Genomic DNA, 22,501 nt, shown 5'->3' on the forward strand with positions numbered 1-22,501 from the left:
ATGCACATAGGTTCACGCGACGCGCAGAACACATATTTTGAAATTACGAATCAAACACGACGGGCTACATTCATGTTGTGATGAACTTCGCATCGTGTGCCCTCGAAAAAAGAAGTCACTGGCCGCCACTGCGTTAAAATGATGGCTCTTGCTTACTAAGAGGTTGCATGCAAAACCAATTACTCAATGACTGAAGTATATATATATATATATATATATATATATATATATATATATATATATATATATATATATATATATATATATATATATATATATATATTATATTATATATATATATACTTGTACACTTGTACTACACTCGGTGTACTACTCAATGGGTAGTATGTGCATATCTTTAAAGAAAATTACGTTTGAATTGTGTAACCGCCGGGTGTAACCTCTGCAATTAAAAAAAATGTATCTGTAAAGTGAATAAGTCTTATGAAGTTCTCATATGCAATAAGTGCTCCACAAAGATGACAGTGAAATACAGTACAGGGAAAGGGAGAGAAAAAGAGATTTTAGCACAAGGATACACTTGTCAGCATTAGTAACAGAGAGCAACAGCAAGGCAAGCTAAGGCAAACAGTACAAGTTGTGCAAGACCAAGAGCCCCAGCTTCTGCGGTCATATTCGTTATTAAACAAATACCTGGGGTGAAATAAGACAAGATTTGCTTATACATCAAGGGTCTGCACAAGGGAGCCACATCAGAGAAAGTAGGGCACAGTGTCATGGAGAAGAAAAAGCTCTATAATTAAATTCCCTCAGTAAATAGTGCGTTTTAAGAGGTTCAAAATGAGTTTTCCAAGGCCATGGTAAAGCGAAATTGCTTTTCGTTTGTCCTTCATTGTTATTTATCAAACCTCATGTAGGCCGAAAGTGGATACAGTGAGTTTGGATGTGCCCATTAAGACATGCCAAAGTAGGCTATGTGACAACTTAAGCTATTTAAAAAAATAAACTCTACATCAAGAAAATTCTAATGAGTGCTGAACCCCTAGGGACCATGAAATCGTTTGAAGCAGTTTGAAGAGTAATAATGACAACTATTAATATCTTTCAAAAGAAACTGAAATCTAGAATACTTTTATTTGGGTTATTTTTACATTAATGTAGCTAAATGATAAGAATATATTTATGTTTTTAGGATAGTGACTCATCAATAATATATGATATGTATATATATATATATATATATATATATATATATATATATATATATATATATATATTTATACAACAGTTCTTTCTGGTTCTCGAATCTGATTGGCTAAGAGCTATGCGATATTGTGCTAATATCGGCACTGTAACCGCTTCACCTTTCGTATCATTCCGCCACCTAGTGAATGGAGGTCCTAAGCAGGCTCATCTCTGAATGGAAAAACACAGACGCGCTGTTTGGATCACTCTCCGTGTATCTCATTAGTTTACTAGCTCATAAATCAGTCTGTGAATCCCCAATCGGAAGTTATTATTGGATGTTACGTTAAAGTTAATGGGATTAATGTCTTGTCACATCGTGTGGACGATTAACACTGGGAAAGAGGAATATAAACACTCGTTTTTTTTCTGGAGCTATATTTCTTATTAGAACGCGAAAACACCGTGGAACTGCAGGTAAGCCCCGCAGCTTTTAAATGTGGACATTGATCATTTAATTTATCCTGACGTGACTATTAAAACATGTTATGAGATATCGCCACTGGTATAACGTTATTTATAAGCAGCATGCAAAAACATCTCTCTGACACTTATAAAAAACTGTTTTATATAGTACTGACAAGAACAAAGTTTAATAATAATAATCGAGTGCTCGTATCACGTTAAGAATAAATGAGAAAGCAATAGTAACGTTATACAAGTAGTTTTATTAACTTTTACCTCGCGCCAAAACAATAACAACACAAAAGACACTAAATATGAATTAAAAAACAAGTAATAGTTTGATCATGACACCAAATACTGCTGATTTGATATCATTTTGACGATCATAAACAAACAAGGCCAACATGAGAGCCAGGGTATCTCTTTCAGAGATGTAGCACAGAGAGGGCGGTGGTCAGCGGGGCGAGTGAACACTGAAGTCCGCTCATGCTTTGGTTCTCATTCGTACCGAATCTCACTAAGCAAACGTTCAAACAGGCGCTATCTTTACTAATCGACTGCAGATTTAAATATAATACATATACATTCTCGACTGAACTAATCTTAAAACTACACTTTGTGACCAAGAAACGTTAATATAAAGTAACGGCTTTTCCGTCCATTGAGTTGTTATGAGCTTCAAAGCAGCCGAAAGTTTTACCTGTCATTCTGGCCGCCCTCAAATCCGTGGCGGAAGAAGTAGTTCTCAAACAAAGAGGCTTTTAAAATAACTCCGTTGTTGTTTTCTAGTTTTCGTTTTTCAAACGTGTGCCGTCGAACTGTTGTATAAAAGCAATATCGCTCTCGGAGTCGTGTGATATAGCTCTATATCATCACGGCTGTGATTGCCTCCGGCACTCGGCCTACGGCCTCGTGCCTCTGGCCTAATCACAGCCGTGATGATATAGAGCTATATCACACTCCTACTCGAGCGATATTGCTTAAATATATATATAAAATATCATTATATCATCTTTGCATCTCTTCATATATATATATATATATATATATATATATATATATATATATATATAATCAGCAAAGTGCACAGAAGAATTGCATTAACAATGACAAGCATACATGCATTTTTTTACCTGGATAAAGATGGTTAACCGTATTTGGATACTGACAGCAAATTTTTTGCATGTACTTAGAGGGTTTTGTAGCAAAAGACAATGTCAAAATTAGTTAAATATCAATGGTATGACTAAAGTGACGTTTGTGAAAATTAGAAATTTTAATAATAACTTTTAAATTGACTAACCCTAAACATAAAAGTTTAATTAAAATTTTGTATTATTTTCTAGAACACACAATGCATCTGAACTCTTCATATATACCAAAAATACAGTTTTGAAGGTTTTCTGTTATTCTTTGAAAAGCCAGAAAAAGCTCCACACATCAAAATTTGACCTAAACCTAAATCACCGTAAGGTTTTTGAATAATTGATAAACAATAGACTGATCTATCGTAGTTCTTTCCGTCAGGCAGTCATCCAGTCCATTATGAATCAATATCACACAGCAAGAATATTAAAAAATAAAAGCCTTCAAAATCAGCTCACCTTATCCACTAACAAAAAAACAATCCCAAGCCTATAAATCATATCGTTTCCAGAAATGTCTCTACTAAGCTTGTTTCTTTTTGAGGAAGTGGTGAAATTGTGTGATTAACTCACAACACGCTAACAACACCAGCAGGACTACCTGAACAATATAGAATCCTAATACTTCCTAAACTGTAGCACCAGCATTCCTGCATTCCCACAGTCTGAATTCTTTCCAAAATTCTACAGTACCTGGTTGGATCTTTAGTCTCGGAGAGGATCTCTAGCAGCTCGTCGTTGGACAGGAAGAAGAAGCGGGGGAAATACAGTCTTTTCTTCTCCAAGTATTCATTTAGACCTTTCAGAATGAGCTCCAGCAACTCATTACTGTGTTTCATCTTGTCTAGCATCTTTTCAATGGCCACCACTGCCAGGACATGCTTGTCCTGAAAGAGAAACACAACACAATGTGCTTATAATAATACATGTTTTAATTTGCACTTTACCATGTAGTCATGCCTTAAAAATATAAGATAGATAATGAAAAATGTATGTTACACATATGAATACAGGTATGGTGTCTGCTCGTGCAAAGGCTACCATGATGCTATGGTGTTGTGGGTAAGTGTCAGGACATATGCAGTTGCTAAGGTGTTCTGAGTGGTTGCTAGGACATGGCTAGATGTCTGCTAGGATGTCCTAGAAGCCACCGTAGTGGACCAAGACCAAAGAGCCCATTCCCAAGTTTTAATCATTTTCTAAACCCCAGGTATGGCTTAGATCTCTCCTTGAATGTAAGTCTATTTTTCTGCAATAATAGCACACCTCACCTCAACATTAAGCTGTTTAAGTTTGAAGCATTAAGCATGTTAGTTGCACAGATGCTGCGAGACGTGATATGCAACAAAGTTTAAAGCCACAATATGTAAGATTTCTATAATAAAATGTCTAAAATGATTTGTGAAGGGCATTTTGAAGCCAATAGTTGGCGAAGCCTGTCGCCGGCATCTTGGCAGCGAGTCACCACGCATCACTCACGGATAACCGAAAATGGGTAAAGAGGTGTAACGTGGGTGAAGCTAAGGTGGCTGGTTGCTAAAACCACACCCACCCTAGCTCGGCAGTAGTGACAGCAGTGGAAGTTCACCCGTCCCTCAAGTAGCCACGCCCTTAATTAAGCAGAACTTAAAGGCTTAATATAATTAAAACGTATGAGTTGTCATGAAGTGCAAAATAAGCTATATAGACCAAAATCACTTTTTGTACCAGGCTGTAAACATATTTTCACTTTTCTGCTGTAAAGTTGGGCATTTTACCTTGAGGGTCTATGGGAATTGACTCCCATTTGGAGCCAGCCTCTAGCGGCCAGTCGATAAATTGCAGTTTAGGTCACGTTCATGTTTGCTTCATCAGAGAGATCGTAAGGTTGCCCCTAGCAATGTGACATAAGCCCGCAACCTTGATAGAGACGATAGTCTAAAATCTTTACCAGTTGACACATTTCTACCAGTTTAATCTACCTACTAGCCTACGCCCACCTCTACAATTTGGATGGTGAAAACAACATCTCCCACTCTCATTTATACTGGCATTAAAGGGGACATACCATGAAAATCTGACTTTTTCCTTGTTTAAGTGTTATAATTGGGTCCCCAGTGCTTCTATCAACCTAGAAAATGTGAAAAAGATCAACCCAGTAACTTTCACAAGCATGTGAAAAAATAGGTCATTGAGATTAGGCTCCCCTTGTGATCTCAGAAGGGGATAATACCGCCCCTTAATCTGCACTATTCAACCACAGCACTGCCATTTAGGGCTCATATAAGCTCATTTGCATTTTAAAGGACACACCCAAAAACGGCCTATTTTTGCACACACCTACAAGGTGGCAACTTTAACATGTTATAATAAATTATCTGTGGGGTATTTTGAGCTACAACTTCACGTATGCACTCTGGGGACACCAAAGATTTATTTTACAATTTTAAAAAGTCTTGTTAAAAGTCCACTTTAAAGGGACACTCCACTTTTTTTAAATAATCTTCACTTTTAGCATAGCTTAGCATAATCCATTGAATCCTATTAGACCATTAGCATCACGCTCAAAAATAACCAAAGAGTTTTGATATTTTTCCTATTTATAACTTGACTTGCAATAATATTACACAGTGCCTGAAAATAGTGCCCTTTGTTACTTTCAATAGCAGGAAACTATTTTCAGGCACTGCGTAATATCATTGCGCCTGCTGCAACCATGGTACGGCAGCAAAGTGAGGATATAGTTTACATAGTTTACGCCAAAATAAGAGTATAGTTTCAAGCCATATCGGCCTAGACAATCGCAATTTTTAATTTTCCGTCGGTCTTAGTACACGATGTAACTACAGAAGAGTCAAGTTTTAAATAGGAAAAATATCAAAACTCTTTGGTTATTTTTGAGTGCGATCCAAATGGTCTAATGGGATTCAATGGATTATGCTAATCTATGCTAAAGGGGGTCGCACACCGGACGCGCAGCTCAGCACCACGCCACGTTGAGTCACGTCTAGGACAACTCGGAGGTATCGTAAACTGGAAGTGCACATTAAATAGCGCGAGCTTAGTCAGATAGCGTCTACTTCAAAATGAAAAAAATACGTTAGCAGCCAATGTTAATCGTTAATGGTTTGGGATAAATATGATGTTATTTAATGTTAAACTATGTGAGTGGCGCGACAGGGATTTCAGCAACTTCTTGAGTCAAAGCTGGGCGCCGCGGACAGGCGCCACCTGTCGGTGTCGGTGTGCGTATACTCATAGAAAACAATGTGTTTGTTTTTTTTAGAACGGCGCTGTGTGGCACTGAACTGCGCGTCCGGTGTGCGACCCCCTTAAAAGTGGTACTGCCAGACCCAAAGATCGGCTGAATGGATTCCAAAACGGTAAAAATCAAATGTTTAACTCTAGGGGAGCTGGAAAATGAGCCTATTTTCAAAAAAAAAAAAAAATGCGACCTCTAGTGGTAAAATCCTACATACTTTGTCTTTAAATACTTGAGAGTTTGCTTAAATCCCTAACTTTAAGTGAGTTGAGCAATTAGTTTCCTTAGCTTAGAGCAAGCAAGCGCCACCATTTATTTAGTAGATCATGAAAACACACATACACAGTACGACTATAGCTAAAAATGTTAGACAAATTTAAAAAGAAGCCTTCAAACTTTGTCTATGGGTCTGTCTTAACTTGAAATTAGGGGTAATGATATATAATACATAAAACTCCTTTTATTTCTCTTCACCCAGACAAATCCAATGATGAAAAGAGGGCTAGGGCAGGCCAGTAGTGTGATCGTCATATTTCACCACCTACACTTCATTTATAAATGTGTCTCCCACCAGGAAAATTCATCTCGCCTTTCGCTTTCTGATTTTCAAAGAGTCCTTCAAAGGTTGTCTGAAGGCCATGTCCTTCATTAGAGAAAGAGGAAACAATCGGACCTGTCCCCTCCCTTTCTACCCCTCACAGATGTTGCTCACCTGTAAAGAGATAATAATTGCTTTTTCCCCTTTTCGGATTGCTATTGATTTTCTATTACCCACAGTGAGCAGACTTAGTGCGCTCATGAGGAGATTGAAGTTTAACGATCACTTTTAAATGACAAAAAGACCCGAGCTTCCTGAAAGAGATTGGGATAAACTAATGAGGGGTTGTTAATAACCAAAGCCATCTCAAAATAACCTTTAAAATGTGAAAGATAGCACTGGATGACTGTCATGAAAGAGATAGAAGGGATGTCATGCCAATTACTATATAATTATTCTCTCTTGCCGTCAACTTCAATTGCATTCAAGAGCGTGAGTGATGTCTGAATGTGTCTGAATGGAGGGGCTCTGAAATCATCGGCTTTCTTTCACAGGCTGCAGAAACATGCAGGTGGGTTTTTCAACAGATATGGATACTGATTCAAAGATACTTTATATCTCAAAACAGCCACATACAGTATGTGATCACTTCACCTACTATGTTATTAAGCATAAAACTTATGTATCCCACACATTGCACTGTTATAAGCATATCTTGTGTTTCTTTATGTGCTGCCGCTTATCAAACCAGTTTTCCTATAAGAACGCAACAGGCAAGAGCATCTGCCTTCCAGCTGAAATAAAATATATAAATATATATTTGCTTTTCACAGAAGAGCTGTTTATGGCTTATAATGTAAGACGGAAATCATGGAGGGAATTATTCAAGAAGAAAACATCCTGAAAAAACAAACTTTGAATTCAATTACAAAATGTTTATCTCCTTTACTGTCAAATGAGGAAAGTAAGAAATGCACTAGAAAAGAGTAAACAAGATCCAGAGGTGGCTGGCAGCTCAGTGTGTACCGCAGATGAAGAGAGACACCTAGTGGCAAATCAGATGTTGCAGTCTGCAGAATCAACTGATTACAACCTGATTTGGCAGCACACTTTTGTACATAAAATTCATTTTTATCAGAATTCTTTTGAATGTTTATTTATATTAAAAAAAATAAGTTTAACATTACATTAAATGTATTTTTTTTGTATATAGTTATGGCCATACTCCTACTTGTCATGCATAGTCATCTAGTCTCTAAATGGGGTATAGGGAATTCGGTGCCAAGAATCAGTTCGCTTCAACTCTCTTTAAAAGAGATGTTTTGCCGAAGGTGTGGACCCACATTTTCTCCAAGTGAAAAACTGTTTGACGACCTCATTTCTGCACACTCTCTGGTTTGAGTCCCCCCAGACAAAATCTATAATTCCTATTTGATGGCAGAACCGGGTGACACTTTTGTGTTTAGAGGAGGACAACAGATATTGATGTCTCTCATAGCACAGAGGCTGAAGACAGCAATTACATATTGAAGCATCTTTGCTAAAGCAACTGTATTTGGGTACATGTCTGACAGCTCGGCCTCATTTGTCATGAATAGACTACTTTCACACAAACATCACTAAAGATGTGTCAAGAGAAAATGAAAAATGAATGCAACATCTTATAACTTCTCAAAAGAGTTATTCTAGACATGAACAAACCTAATATTGTGTGGGAAAAAAAACAGCAGATGTGGGGCTCACCAAGCTGGCTTGTTTCATAGTGTCCCTCCAAGTTTTGTCCACAGATGTAAAGCGATCTCTCTCGGTGGGCATCTGGGACATGATGTCTGGGGAACTGAAGATGGGTTCAAGGTATAGCCAGGTGCCCTGAACCTTCAACCACTCATCGAGAATTTCCTGCAGCAGAAGCAGCTTATTCTCCCACTCCCTGAGATGCAGATATTCATGTTAATTGGATCTATAGTGAACAGATGGCTAACAACTGCTTCCTTTAAATGTTCGTGTAAAACATGACATCCTATTCGTAGTATATGACATTTTTTGGCCAACCTACTACTTGTACTACATGATGGATAATACACTCAAAAAATATTGCTCACCGTATCTCAGTCTCAAACGGCTTGATGAAGGGCGAGCCTCTCATGGTCTGGGTCTTGACAATGTGGTCATCCAGTAGCATCTGTATCTCATCCAATGATGACAAAATCGAGGTCCCGGTTTCACGATAAGGCAGGAGGTTAAACTCCATCCCGGCCCATTCGCCGACCATGCGTTCCATGGCCTTCTCCAGTCCATGTTCCTTACTGGCCGCTTCACTGATGGTTTCGAAGGTGGGGAGATGATCTTCCAGATGCAGGGGAAGAAAGTGTGCCACACAGGCGTCCTCTTCTGACGACCTGAGGGGGAAGCCGACTACTGTTGACATGGCCTCCCAATGCCGATCACGGAGACCCGGATTACACAGCACCTGGCGAAACAAATCACAGTAATTTATTATGAGTGGGCCTGTACAGAATCCGCATCCACATATGACCCAGAAAGGTACGCAGTTTGCAGTTTTCTAAAAATCTTTATACACCCCATCCCTTTATCTTATCCGTCATATCTCTGTAAAGCACCTGTACTAGAGGAATGTGTTCCTTAAACGCCTCTACTTCTGCCTTCACAGAGGTTGCGATTTGGAGAGCATTGGGCGAGTCCTGGAGGTTTTTCTCAAGCTTGTACAGCGAGCGGCTGTAATTCGCCACATCAGATTCCACTTTGTCTGGGTTGACAGCTGCGAGCGGGCCATGCACCCACTGATGGTGCTGCTTTTTAAACTCAGCCGCCATCTCGTACAGTCGCATGTATGGGAGCAGGCGGTCCTGAATTGTTTTGAGTTGTGGGTACTGAGAGACAGGCCAACCAAAGGCCTCCTCCTCCTGGTTGAAGCCCACGATCTGATGAATAAAAAAGGGTGGCAACTCTGTTTAGGACATTTGCACTTAGTTTGGCATTGTTCAACCTACAAAAAGCTCTTTAAAGGGACACTCCACTTTTTTTGAAAATATTCCAGCTCCCCTGGAGTTAAGCATTTGATTTTTACTGTTTTGGGATTCATTCAGCTGATCTCCGGGTCTGGCGCTGGCACTTTTAGCATAGCTTAGCACAATCCATTGAATCTGATTAGACCATTAGTATCGCCCTAAAAAATAACCAAAGAGTTTGGATATTCTTCCTATTTAAAACTTGACTCTTCTGTAATTGCCCGAAAATAGTCCCCTGCTATGGAAAGTTACTAAGGGGACTATTTTCGGTTGCTGCATAATATCATTTCAGGTCTCCCTTGAACCAGGTCTCCCTTGAAAAAGAGATTTTTAATCTCAATGGGTTTTTTCTCCTGGTTAAATAAAGGATAATAATCATTGCGCCTCCTGCAGCCATGTTACAGCAGCAAAGTCCTTGAATATTACGCCAGAATGATAGTATAGTTCCTAGCCATATCTGCCTAGAAAATCCAACCTGATCTCACGAATTTCCGTGGCATAGTCACGGAATTTTGTGCTCATTTTTCCGTGACATTCTCACGGATCTCCGCATATTTCTTTTCCGTGGCATTCTCACGGATTGGTAACTCAACTGTTTTGTCCTATTTTCTTACCATTGTCGCTTCGGTTTAGGGTTAGATTTACATAAATTGACATCCCTACCCAAACCCAACTCTAACCCCAATGCCAGGTGACAATTGATTAAAGTTTAGAAAATATAAAAGAATACATCAGAAAAAATTGTATAAACCAATACTTAAAGTGACAAAGTAACGCAAGCACCAAATCTAACCCTAAACCGAAGCGACAATGGTTTGAAAATAGGAAAAAGCAGCCGAGCAACCAATCCGCGAGAATGCCACGGAAAAGAAAGTCCGCGGCAGGGCCACGGAAACACGCGGAGATCCGTGAGAATGCCACGGAAAAACGAGCACAAAACTCCGCGACCACGCCACGGAACTTTGTGAGATCATGTTGAGAAAATCACAACTTTTAATTTTCTGTCGGCCTTAGTACATGATGTAACTACAGAAGAGTCAAGTTTTAAATAGGAAAAATATCTAAACTCTTTGGTTATTTTTGGGCGCGATGCTCGTGGTCTAATCAGATTCAATTGATTATGCTAAGCAATGCTAAAAGTGGTATCGCCAGACCTGGAGATCAGCTGAATGGATTCCAAAACGATGGAGATCAAATGTTTGACTCTAGGAGAGCTGGAAAATTAGTATATTTTCAAAAAAAGTGGAGTGTCCCTTTAAAGAGCTTTTTAATGGTTGTTATTGATTGTTCTATACTGATGAATATCGCATAGAAAACTGCAGCAGTACCTTTTCCGCAACAACTTCCAGTTTGGAATTGAGGACCTGGGCTTTTTTCAGGTACTTGTTGAGCTCAGAGAGGTCACCAAAGGTTACAAACTCCTCCACTTGCTTGGCATAGCTCTCTAGATCCTCCAAAGCCCTCTCACACCTCAACTATCACAAAAAAACACACATCATCACATACATTAGCACAGCTGTATTAAAATGAATACATTTCTATGACTTCTATATCTAAATAATTTCTGTTTAATTGGTGGATATATGTGTTTGGATTGCTGGCTTATTAATATTTTTGTTGTTGCTAGGTTGCAGCATGTGCTTATGGTTAGAGTTTCCTTATTGTTTGCCCTAATTGCTTTTCTTATTTGCACTTCATAATGCAGTTGCATTATATGAAGGTTTGTTGTGTATGTGAACCACAGGCAAATACGTTTGTTGCTATGATGACAATGTAGGCATGTTTCAATGTTCAGTCTGACCAGTTTTTTGCAAGTTCCCTGTGTTAGAAAATCAGTTTGGTTTGATTGCACATTCAGTGGTGTCTTGTACCTTGAGGCCATCCTGGAACAGTCCGGTCTTTTCCTTAATGATCTGGCGGTGCTGATCAAAAACCGATGGCATTCGTGTGTGACTCTGGAATGTCTTGCTGTTCAGTTGAATATCTGTGAGGGAGAATGTGACATAATCCACCAAGAAACACAACCTGCTATTTGACTCACGGAGCTTCAGTTCCAGCTGAGGCATCTCCTCTGTTTCTGCCTTCTTCACATATGCCTACAAAAAATGACAAATACTACATGACATTAAGATCACTTTTTAAAAAATGTTAATAGCAGTATTTTTAAGGAAGTTGCGTCACTGCAACACCACATTTGCAATGCCTCCAGTTCATGCTAAAGCAAGACTTGTCAGATACTATGTACAGTGGATATAAAAAGTCTACACACCCCTGTTTAAATAGCATGTTTTTGTGATTTATAAAATGAAACCAAGACGAATCATTTTGGAACCTGTTCCAACTTAATTCCCTACTTCAAACCTACATATTAAAGTAAAAAACATTAAGAATAATTTTGTGGTGAAAAAATGGCAAGTAAAGTTGTACAATAACCAGGTTGCATAAGTGTGCACACCCTTTTACAATAGTGATTGTGGCAGTGTTCAGAAGCAACCAGTCACATTTAGACTTAAGTTAAATATGAAGTAGTACATACCTGTCATCAATTAAAATAAGTTTTTAACTATTAATGAAGTGTGCCTGGTCCTAAAGGATTTTTTCTAAGTATCATCCCACTGAAAAAGACATTGTCTGTGTAGAGCTTACTCAGCAGGTACATGATCCCATTGTTGAAAAATCTTAATCAACAGAAAATTAAAACATTTCCAAGACCCTGAATATACCATGGAGTACTGTAAAAACAATAATCCACAAGTGGAGAAAATATGGCACAACATTGACATTACTAAGACCAGGGCATACACCTAAAATTAATGAGAAAACCAGGAAAAAAATGGTAAGGAAGGCTGCCAAGAGTCCTACAGCAACATTAAAAAAATTGTAACAATATCTGGCAAGTACTTTTTGCTCCCTACATGTGACAAAAATCTCCTGAATTCTTCATGTTTGGGCTATAAGCATTTTTTAACCAAAAATATTATCAAGTCCATGTAAAGTTTGTAAAAACAAATATTTCTATATCCCAAATCCATGTGGAATAATGTATTATAGTCCATTGAGACCAAAGTTGAACTTGGGCCGTTATACCAAAATATATATTTGGTGCAATAAAACCCACATCACATCACCAAATGAACACTATGCCCAGAGTAAAGCATGAAGGTGACAGCATCATACTTTGTGGCTGCTTTTCGTCAGCTGGAACTGGGGTTTTTAATTAGGGTAGATAGAATAATGAATAGCTCCAAATACCCGTCAAAACCTTAAGGCTTCTGCCAAAACACTTAAAATGAAGAGAAATTTCACCTTACAGCATGACAATGACACAAAGCACACCTCTAATAAACAAAGGAATTACTTCACCAAAACAAGATCAAGGTTTTGGAATGGCCCAGCAAGAGTCCGGATCTGAATCCCATCCAAAATCTATGGGGTGATCTGAAGAGGGCTGTGCACAGGAGAAACCCAACCAATTCGACAGATTTAAAATGCTTTTGCAAGGAGAAATGGCAAAATATTGCAAATTCTAAAAGTGTTAAATTGATTGACACATACCCATTAAGATTGAATGCTGTGATAAAATCTAAAGGTGCTTAAACTAAGTTTTAGTTTAAGGGTGTGCACACTTATGCAATCTGGTTATTGTACAACTTTACTTGCCATTTTTTCACCACAAAAGTTTTCTTATTGTTATTAACTTTAATATATAGTTTGGAAGTACGGAATCAAGTTGGAACAGGTTCCAAAATGATTCATCTTGTTTTCATTTTTTAAATCACAAAAACCTGCAATTTTAACAGGGGTGTGTAGACTTTTTATATCCACTGTATGCACAAAGTCTCTACCCGAGAGGATGTCAATATTTAAAGGGGTGGTTCAATGGTATTTCAAGCATTCTGACTTATTAACACAGTTATAGAATTGTTTCCTTATGCTAAACGTAGGCAAAGTGTCAAAAAAGCACTTCGCCAGGGCTTGTACAAGTTTCAGAAAGTTTTTTTAGATTACAGGTCCAGCTGACGTTTCAGGGATTTCTATACGTATCACTTCTTTATATGGGCACTTCCCCCGGAAAACCTCGCCCACCCGTCAATCAGCGGGAGACGCTAGAACTTGCAAACATCATATAACGTGACACAGCTTTGTTTAATTTCAAAAGTCAACAATGGCACGAAAGAAGTGTTTTTGGATGTAAGGAGAAGAAATCCAGCCTTTTGGAAACAATGGATATAGTTTATTATCCAGGGTAGCAGCGGAGTTTTGCGTGTGTGTCTGATGTGCTGGATTATATTGAAAAGTCCCAACCGGGTCATGAGTTGCACGCGGTAAGTAAGACTTCTGTCTTGTGTTGGATATAGACGCGTGCATATTATATAAATGACACGAATATGTAGTGAATCATAAGTTAAACAGTGTTGTATACAGTGTTGCATGACTCGTACTCGCTCCTCCTGCGGTATAACTCCTCCTACTTCATTTTTTCGTACGTTATCGGAAAGATTCGGTAAAGCTAATCTTTCTTTTATAAATCTGATTAAACTAAAGACTCTTCAGAGATATAAAGGATGTAATAATTCTCTATAGATACTCCAGATTAACATTAGAAATGCAGAAACAGCGTGTGTTATGTGAGATTTAAGGGTTGATGAATGGCTCTTTTTACTGGAAGGCGGGCTATACCATTGCAATCTCTCTCATTCATATCAATACCAGTGACCAAATATCTTTGTCTATAGCAAATACACAAATAAAGGTTCAAGGAGAAAGGTGGTCAGTATTACCGTAAGATCCATGAGTTCCTGTGTGTTTGATGGATGGCTCAGTGCTTTCTTTGATATTTTATCATATTCCTCACACAACCTACAATTCAGTAACACAAATTACTGTGAAACCATGAAACAACAGATTACAAACAAAGTGTTTCAGGACTTTTTAAAGTGATTTACTTCTTATTGAACTCTTGATGATCCTTCAACATCTGAGTGACCAGTCTCTGCTTGAGACCCTCCGCTCGCTTAACAAGGGAACGTACCAGTGCATGAGAGTGAACTTCAAACATACCCAAACGCACCACCTAAAACAGAAAAGTAAACATGTCACATTCATTTTAGTCTTAGTCCTTTATGGAAAGATTGTGTGAACAAGAACAATAGATGCAAATAACCATGAACCTTGACGGTGCTGTACTGGATCTCATCCGCTAACTGTTGATAGCGGGTCATCTCCGTCATCAGCTCCTGGAATGAGTGCTGCTCCTGGAGGAACTGGGTCACATCCTCTTCAGCTTGCTGGGACACTAGCAGGGCATATTTATCATAGAGACGGACATGCTCCAAAGGTCTGGCACTTTCTGCACGGATTACCTGCCTGACCTTCTGCTGCTGGGCTTCCAGGATCTCTGGCAGTACAACAGGTTTCAAGGAACTCTGTGTTTCTGAGTCAGGCTAAAATTAGATAAGCATTTACATGTTACGTATACATTTATTGATTTAGCAGACATCTATATGCAAATTATCCATAAGGGTCATATTTTGTCAACCCTATTATGACAAACACCTAAAAACTACAAACACACACAACGTGTAAAAAAATCACAGAAAATAAAAACATACAGTATGCTTACCCCTTCTGTGTCCACCCGAGGAATCAGACTTATAGATGTTAGCATCAGATCATAAACATTTAGCAGGGCAACTTCAAAAACTTTGAAATCAGGTTCAAATTTGATCTTTTTTTGGTCCAGTACCAGCCTTACGACAAACCCAAGATGCTCACAGGTCACCGAAAGCTAATAACGTAAAGTAAAAAGCCAGGTTAACTTTCAGGCCATAGAGATCTATAGCATGTTAACCACAAAAGAAAACCAAATGCAATGATACAGCAGTGGCGGCTCGTGACTGCTCATCTGAGGGGCACAAATTCAAAATAAGTGTTCGGAGTGTCATGTGTGTTGGTCGTGTTTTCAGAGTGTGTGTTTGTTGCATCATGTGAACCATGTGCATCATGTGTTTTGTCAAAATAAGTGCCTGCTGCACTCAAACCCATTTATGATAAAAAAGACGCTCACGTTCACAAAATACACGCAAGACACTCCCTTAACAGTAAACTCCGATTACGTATGAGATTATGCGAGTATCTGGCAAAAGCGAGCGTCTCTTTTATCATAAACCCTTTAGATGTGTCTGCAGCAGGAACTTATTTTGACAAGACACGTAATGCACATAGGATCACTCGACGCGCAGAACAAATATTTTGAAATGATGAACCACACACATGACGGGCTACATACATGTTGTGATGAACTTCGCATCGAGCGCCCTCGAAAAAAGAAGTCACCGGCCGCCACTGCCGTACAGATCTTACAGGGTCCTGGGTGATGAGGTTTGTGTAGTCCTGAATGGATTCAAGCACTAGACTTTGGAGCTGGGATGTCATGAGTGTGGCCACACAGTTGTAAAAGGACTGGAGCTGGGCGACATTAGTGTTGCTAGGGATGAGTTTTCGCTTGATACCAAGCTTAAAAATTTGCTGCACATCTGGTAGCCATCTGTTTCAATAAAAAGAAAAATCTGTAGTAGCATTGTTTTGTAGTATGCAGTTTACTGATCTTGAGTGTTTAAAATGCAGTGAGAGCATGTGAAAAGATCTATGTATTTACTTTGTGAAGAGGATGCTTCTGGCACATTCAATGTGTTTGTTGACTAACTGCTGAAAGGCAGACAGCTCCATAGGCTCATGTTCATTGTGAAAGACCTCTACTTCAATGAGACGCAACTTCCTACAGAATTGACATTGTGAAAAGGATGAAAAAATGTGGGGCCATAGTCATGGAACTGTAAAGGTTATTGTATGTTAACTGTGATTTTTTTTGGAGATTTAAAATGGTTTTCTGACACTTACTTGTAAGACACTTGCCACAGATTCAGTACCGAGAGCATTGTGGGATTGATTGAGTGAAGCTGGTTTCTCATGCTTTTCTGGGCCTGTAGAAAAGAACTTTTCCATGGCTTTGGAATAACTTCCATTCTGCAAAAGACAGAAAATAAAGATAAATATTTTCATACCCTTGTGATGTCAGAAGGGGATAATACCGCCCCTTAATCTGCACTATCCAACCACAGCACTGACATTTATTGCAGAGATCAGCTCATTCGAATTCTAAAGGACACCCAAAAATGGCACATTTTGCTCACTCCTACGAAGTGGCAATTTTAACATGCTATAATAAATTAGCTATAAGGTATTTTAAGCTATAACTTAACATACGTACTCTGGGGATACCAAAGATTTATTTGATATCCTAAAAGTCTTGTGAAATGTCCCCTTTAAACTCTGTGATAGTTTTCTGGCTTTAACCACTAAGAGTTTAGCAAGACTCACTCCTGTCTATGTGGGGGAAGATCTCTGGCTTTACCCTCTTCATGCTCTCTTGGGTCCCGTAGCACAAAATCCACTGCAATGAGAGTAAGGGCTTTCACCAATATCACAAAACAACACACACAATGCTTGTTCCTGACAATTTGAATTCTTATGGGCAGGGAGACAGCAAGAAAGAAGAATAAATATCAAGAAAAATTAATTATTTCATAAGCATTGAGGACAATGAGTAAAACAGAACTGTGAAAGATCACTTATCTTTGGCCACAAGATCTTAATATTTTAGACCTCATACTGTAAATGTCGTTCTGGCTAGAGGGGATACAGCTATCACCAAATCTTGTGAGATGTTGGGTTTAGGGTTAGGTTTGGAACAGTGGCGTGACATGAAATCTCTTCTTTGAAACTTGTCAAAACATGTATGTAGTATCGGTAGGGGCGGGGCATTAATTTACTAATTTATTTATTTGTTTATTTTTTAGACATTTGATTGGTGGTCAAAAAGAAGCTGACTGCAACCTTCTTAAAACTTAATCCCAGAAATTTCCTGCATACTAGGGAGCGAAAACAACGTCACTGGTTTAAACCCCTGCATGCCACAACCTCTCTAGTGCAAGAAAATGTCAGAGCCGCGCATATTAAAACCTCATGTGCGAGCCAAGGAAGAGTCCGAGCAAGAGTCCAAGATGTGCCCATTAAGTCCAGGTGCGTACGAGAAGGAATCTGCGCACGTTATAAGCTATCTCGTGCAAAGCGAAGCCGTCATGAAGCCCACAAACCCCCCTTCTATGTGAAGAAAAGCACGCAATCCACATGCTAATGTGAAACTATGATGATAATAACTATTGCCAACTATTGTCATGGAATCGGCCATATGTCTGACGATCGTCGATACACGATAGTACCATCTAACGGCACAACCCTAATGTAGCCCGTAATGTGTGTGGCTCGTCATGTCAAAATATGTGTTCGCCGCGCTATGTTAACCTATGTGCATCACACGTCATGTCAGAATACGTTGCCTGTTGCAAACGTGTCAAAAGGGTTAATGATAAAAGAGACGCTTGCATTTGCTAGATACTCGCTTGAACTCATCGGTAATCAAAATTAAGTGTTAAGCGAGTATCGCATGAGCACGAGCATCTCTTTTATCATAAACCCTTTCGACACATCTGCTGAAAGCATGTATTTTGACGCGTGATACAAATAGGTTCGAATGTGGCGAACACATATTTTGAAATCGTGCCTTCTTGGAAGAGAAGTTACGGCACCTCACTGGTTTGGTAGGATTAGGATAAAAAACAGCGGTTCTGGCTAGATAGGATACAGCTGCGGCCTAAATCCCATGAAATGTTGGGTTTAGGGTTAGGTTTGGGAATAGGATTAGCATGAAAAAAGTGCCCATGCGGAGAGATTTCATGAAATTTTGGTAGTAGCTGTATCCCTTCTAGCCACAACTGTAAAGGTCAGGCATTTCACACTCTTTTTGAAAAGTGAAGTCAAAACATTTCAACCATCCCCTGATGGTTGGCTGCAGTATAGGTCATAATCCCTGCCCTTCATGTTAACGAATCGGACGTGAGTCAAGCGTAAAAATCTCTTACACTTCAAATTTATTCTTTCCAACGATTGTTTCTATTATTTTAGTGTACTTTTAATTGTTCATTTTTGTAATACATTTAGTTTAAATCAAGTATTAGATGCTATTAAAAAAGGGTGTGACAACTTAATTTGTGTGTTTCTGATTGAGTCAAGCGGGAAAACGGGCGGGGCCTTGATACGGCATGATCACTACTGCGCAGACTCTGGCTCCAAACGACGTCATCAGCGCAAGCTGCCATTTTACAATCGGGGTCTATAGACGTTGTCCATCTTTTTACGGTCTATGTTAAAGGACAAGTTCGGTATTTTACACTTAAAGCCCTGTTTTCACATTGTGTATGATGAAATAGAACGGTTTTGAATAAAATTTGGACATATGATGCTGGCCCAAGAATTTTCGGGTGTTTGTTGTATCACCTCCCACCTCTACAATGGCTGCATAGGTGCACTGAAACAATCCTTCCTAAAATGCATTAAACTTTCGTTTACAAAGATGTGAAACTCAGCGAGTGGTCAGGGGTGTTCACTGGTATGCTCGGATAGGAATCGCTGCAAAAGATGCTTTCAACAGGTTTCTTCGAAGTTTTTGTCCAACTCCATTGACTTGTATTAGATGTGCTGTGAGGTACGGTATTACTCCGTGCCGGAAACGGAGTTGTTTGTAGTCTTGCAATTGGCAAAGGTGGATTATCGCCACCTACTGGGCTGGAGTGTCTATTATTCAAGCTCTCAGCGGAAGAATGTACGGATGTGAGGCGTTTGGAAAAATAGGTCCACAAGTTTACAACAAATGGTAAAACACCTGTTGGAAAGCATCTATTTTTGTGTGAGCATATCAGTGAACACCCCTGACCACTCTGTGAGTTTCACGTCTTTGTAAACAAAAGTTTAATGCATTTTAGGAAGGATTGTTCCAGTGCACCTATGCAGCCTTTGTAGAGGTGGGAGGTGAATGTATTTAAAACAAGTGCTGTGTCTACTTTCCAAATAAACAAATCAGTAAAAGTAAAGATTGTACCAATAGCCTTTTTGATATTGAGCACGTAGTCCTCTCTCATCTCATCTGAAAGAGCCTCAATGGTTTCTCTCAAACTCCTCAGCTGCTTTGGGATTAAAGCAAGCACATTCTGTAGCCAGGAGTCTTCCATGGGTGCCACATCCTCTGTGCCTATCCCATTACGGATGAAGTAGTAATATCCCTGTAAGATAAAAAACAAAACTGATTTTTTTTGTCATAAAAATCACATCTGACAGACACATAATTGTAATAATACTGAACTAAAATGATTATGTTATTGCTAACCGACTAAGCTCAAGATTAGAACAATCAGAGGACATCCCATTCTGTTAGCATAAGTACCATACATACAAACCTGTACAGGCAGATGTGGATCAAATACATCAATCTCTTACCAAAGTGTCTTTTTCCGCAGCTGTAAGTGAACCAGATGAAGATGGAAAGCTTTCTTGTGTGTTGGACATAGCTGAGGCATTTTCACGCTGCCTATAATGATATCCTTGCTTTAGTGATGATCTGTGACAGGTACAATTTATCAACAAAAAAATTATCTTGCAAATCAAACCTACATAATAATGCCGACAAGAGCACTGCGGAAGTGCTCACGGTCTCTCTTGGGTTGGAAACTTCCACGGTGCTTAAAAGACACTCCTGCGATCCCTCCATCTTTGGACTTCACATGCTGTTGACTTTTATGATGACGAATCTGACGACATCGCACCCCTGATTCTTGCATGTCTCCTTAGGAGATTTGAAAGTATTTTAGGCACGTAGCCACATCAGTCTATCTATATGAATTTTACATGGAATGACCTTTTACAAAGATACTAGAGTCGAGGTTGTAATACTGCAGTTACTTGTAGCGACTATCGCTCAATAAAAGCCTAAATCTACATTTATAGCATCACCACTTCACTTACTGGAGAGCACAGAGTCGTCTTGAACATGTTTCTGAAGTATAAAGCTTGGTCTTGCTTCATGCCACCGAGGTTTTGACCGAACCTGTAAACCAAATGGTGGCTGTTAAATAGACATTATCTTTTAAAACAAAAATACAGTGCATTTTTGTGCAGACATTTACCTGTTGAATTTGTGGTAATAAACCCACAGTGTCCTCTGTTTTATTGGGAAATTTCTTCCGGCCCAAAGAGCCCTGAAAGATGTTCAGTCCAAATATTATTTGATGGAACTCGATTGATTTGCATTTAATGAAATTATAGCGTTCAATAATGTAATCCTAATATAGGTTGTCTATGAACGAACATACTTTATTAAAACTCTGAATTAAAATTACTTCACTTTTTACTCACCGGTATCTCCATGTTCAGGGATTTAACTCTTAGAAGCACTTTAGTTTACGTCTTTACATTAAGTAACATATTTGTTGATGTAAGGATTTCACTTTCAACAAGAAAAACAAACAGTTAAGTCAAGTTAAACCAACAAGTCGTTTAAAAGTCAACGGCTCAACTACGTGCACCCAACGGAATAACCGTTAAAACTATATAAAGTTGTTTTGAGTTTGTTTTTGAAAAAGTTCTTTAGTGTTTACCTGTTTTTGTTTCATGAATAGTCACTTGCGAATTGCGAAAGTGTCGTGGCGTTGCTAACCTTGTCACCAAGGAAGCGCGAGGCGCAGCGGAACGTGCTGTGATAGGTCGACAGTTCATGGAGGCAACCCCACGTTCCCCCAGCACGCGCCCAGCAACAACGTGTATTGTAATGTACAATGCCTGTTTAACAGTGTTACATGAAGACTGGATAATTGTAGCATATGTTTTAATGCTGGGCTAATTTAAAGACTAATGACAAGACCTAGAGATGTAAATCCTAAAATGCATGCAAAAAGCAATTCTGGAATTGCATTATTGTGGATACGTTTTTGCTAAAAGTACGTACACTGCTGAACGTAAGCTGCTTTGTTGTTTCTCTCTCACCTGTTTCGTTTGGCGATCCAAAAATTTTCTTATGAGGATAAATTTATTGTTGAAAGTTTGTGTTGCTTTAAGTCTCAAGAAAACACACTTAATAGGAAACATAAAAATTGTATAGTTACTAATTATTTTAAAATAAAAGTCATCCACCCCCCAGACTAGAGTCCCCTTAGTGAATTTCTGCCGTTTCCAGCATATTACAACATATTCTTTTTAGGCCTAAATGTGTTCTCTGCGATCAAAAATGTGGCCTTTATGCTAGTAATGCAATATTTAACACAAACACTACTGTTTCACATTGCTTTTTTATTTAAAAATAGTTTTCTGTTCCTATAAACAGGTAATATAATAACACAATGAATAGAAAAATAGTTCGTGTCATGAGAAACTAAAATGAAGTGACATTTCTTCATGTGGATATACTATATACCTCAGTACAACCACATGTGCATGGATATACAGCACACCTGCAGTACTCTGAATGGGTTTAAAAGGCTGAATGCTAAATGACTGTAAATAAATGCAAATCTTCACTCAGACCTTTCTCATTGCAAGCTTCACTGTATCAGAACTAGCACTGCAAAGGTCACTAAATAAAACATTTTTTTTTTAATTCACCCACACTCATGCTGTTCCAAAACATTATGATTTTCCTTCTTGAACATCTTTATTGTCATTTATAGAGCTTGACAGCCCTTCATTACTTTTCACTTTTACATTATGAAAAATCAGTGTTAAACTGTGAAAAATCCTTACCCTTTAATGACAGGAAGAAAGTAGTTTGAACAATATAAGGCCAGCATTTTTATATTTGGGTGAGTTACCCCTTTAAGATGTGAAGGACATATACAAACCCCTCCAGAGTACTACGAGAAAGACAAAGAGAGAGTAAAAAGACAGAACGTATTGAGATTGACAAGCATGACATGACTGAAATGGATAAGAGAGGCAAACGAATGGAAACAGATATACACGGTTTCATTAACCCCTTGCCGCGGTTGAGTGT

At 38.8% G+C, this 22,501-nt stretch overlaps 1 protein-coding gene across 1 annotated transcript in view; it reads right to left on the reverse strand.

Annotated features, from left to right (window-relative positions):
• Nucleotides 1–21,053, reverse strand: part of dnah7 (dynein, axonemal, heavy chain 7) — an 83,383-nt gene extending 62,330 nt beyond the window's left edge. The window contains 20 exon segments of the mRNA XM_055215790.2: nucleotides 3,450–3,643; nucleotides 8,279–8,465; nucleotides 8,638–9,005; nucleotides 9,157–9,477; nucleotides 10,893–11,039; nucleotides 11,436–11,660; nucleotides 14,346–14,424; nucleotides 14,511–14,638; nucleotides 14,736–15,008; nucleotides 15,188–15,352; nucleotides 15,928–16,111; nucleotides 16,223–16,342; nucleotides 16,465–16,590; nucleotides 16,945–17,017; nucleotides 19,562–19,742; nucleotides 19,957–20,047; nucleotides 20,131–20,302; nucleotides 20,482–20,563; nucleotides 20,643–20,714; nucleotides 20,872–21,053. Of these exon segments, the coding sequence (XP_055071765.2) occupies nucleotides 3,450–3,643; nucleotides 8,279–8,465; nucleotides 8,638–9,005; nucleotides 9,157–9,477; nucleotides 10,893–11,039; nucleotides 11,436–11,660; nucleotides 14,346–14,424; nucleotides 14,511–14,638; nucleotides 14,736–15,008; nucleotides 15,188–15,352; nucleotides 15,928–16,111; nucleotides 16,223–16,342; nucleotides 16,465–16,590; nucleotides 16,945–17,017; nucleotides 19,562–19,742; nucleotides 19,957–20,047; nucleotides 20,131–20,302; nucleotides 20,482–20,563; nucleotides 20,643–20,714; nucleotides 20,872–20,883 (3,200 nt within the window). The 5' untranslated portion in view covers nucleotides 20,884–21,053.
• Nucleotides 21,054–22,501: the final 1,448 nt, after the last annotated feature.

The sequence above is a fragment of the Misgurnus anguillicaudatus genome, chromosome 17 (genome assembly GCF_027580225.2).
Source record: "Misgurnus anguillicaudatus chromosome 17, ASM2758022v2, whole genome shotgun sequence".
Classification (NCBI taxonomy): domain Eukaryota; kingdom Metazoa; phylum Chordata; class Actinopteri; order Cypriniformes; family Cobitidae; genus Misgurnus; species Misgurnus anguillicaudatus.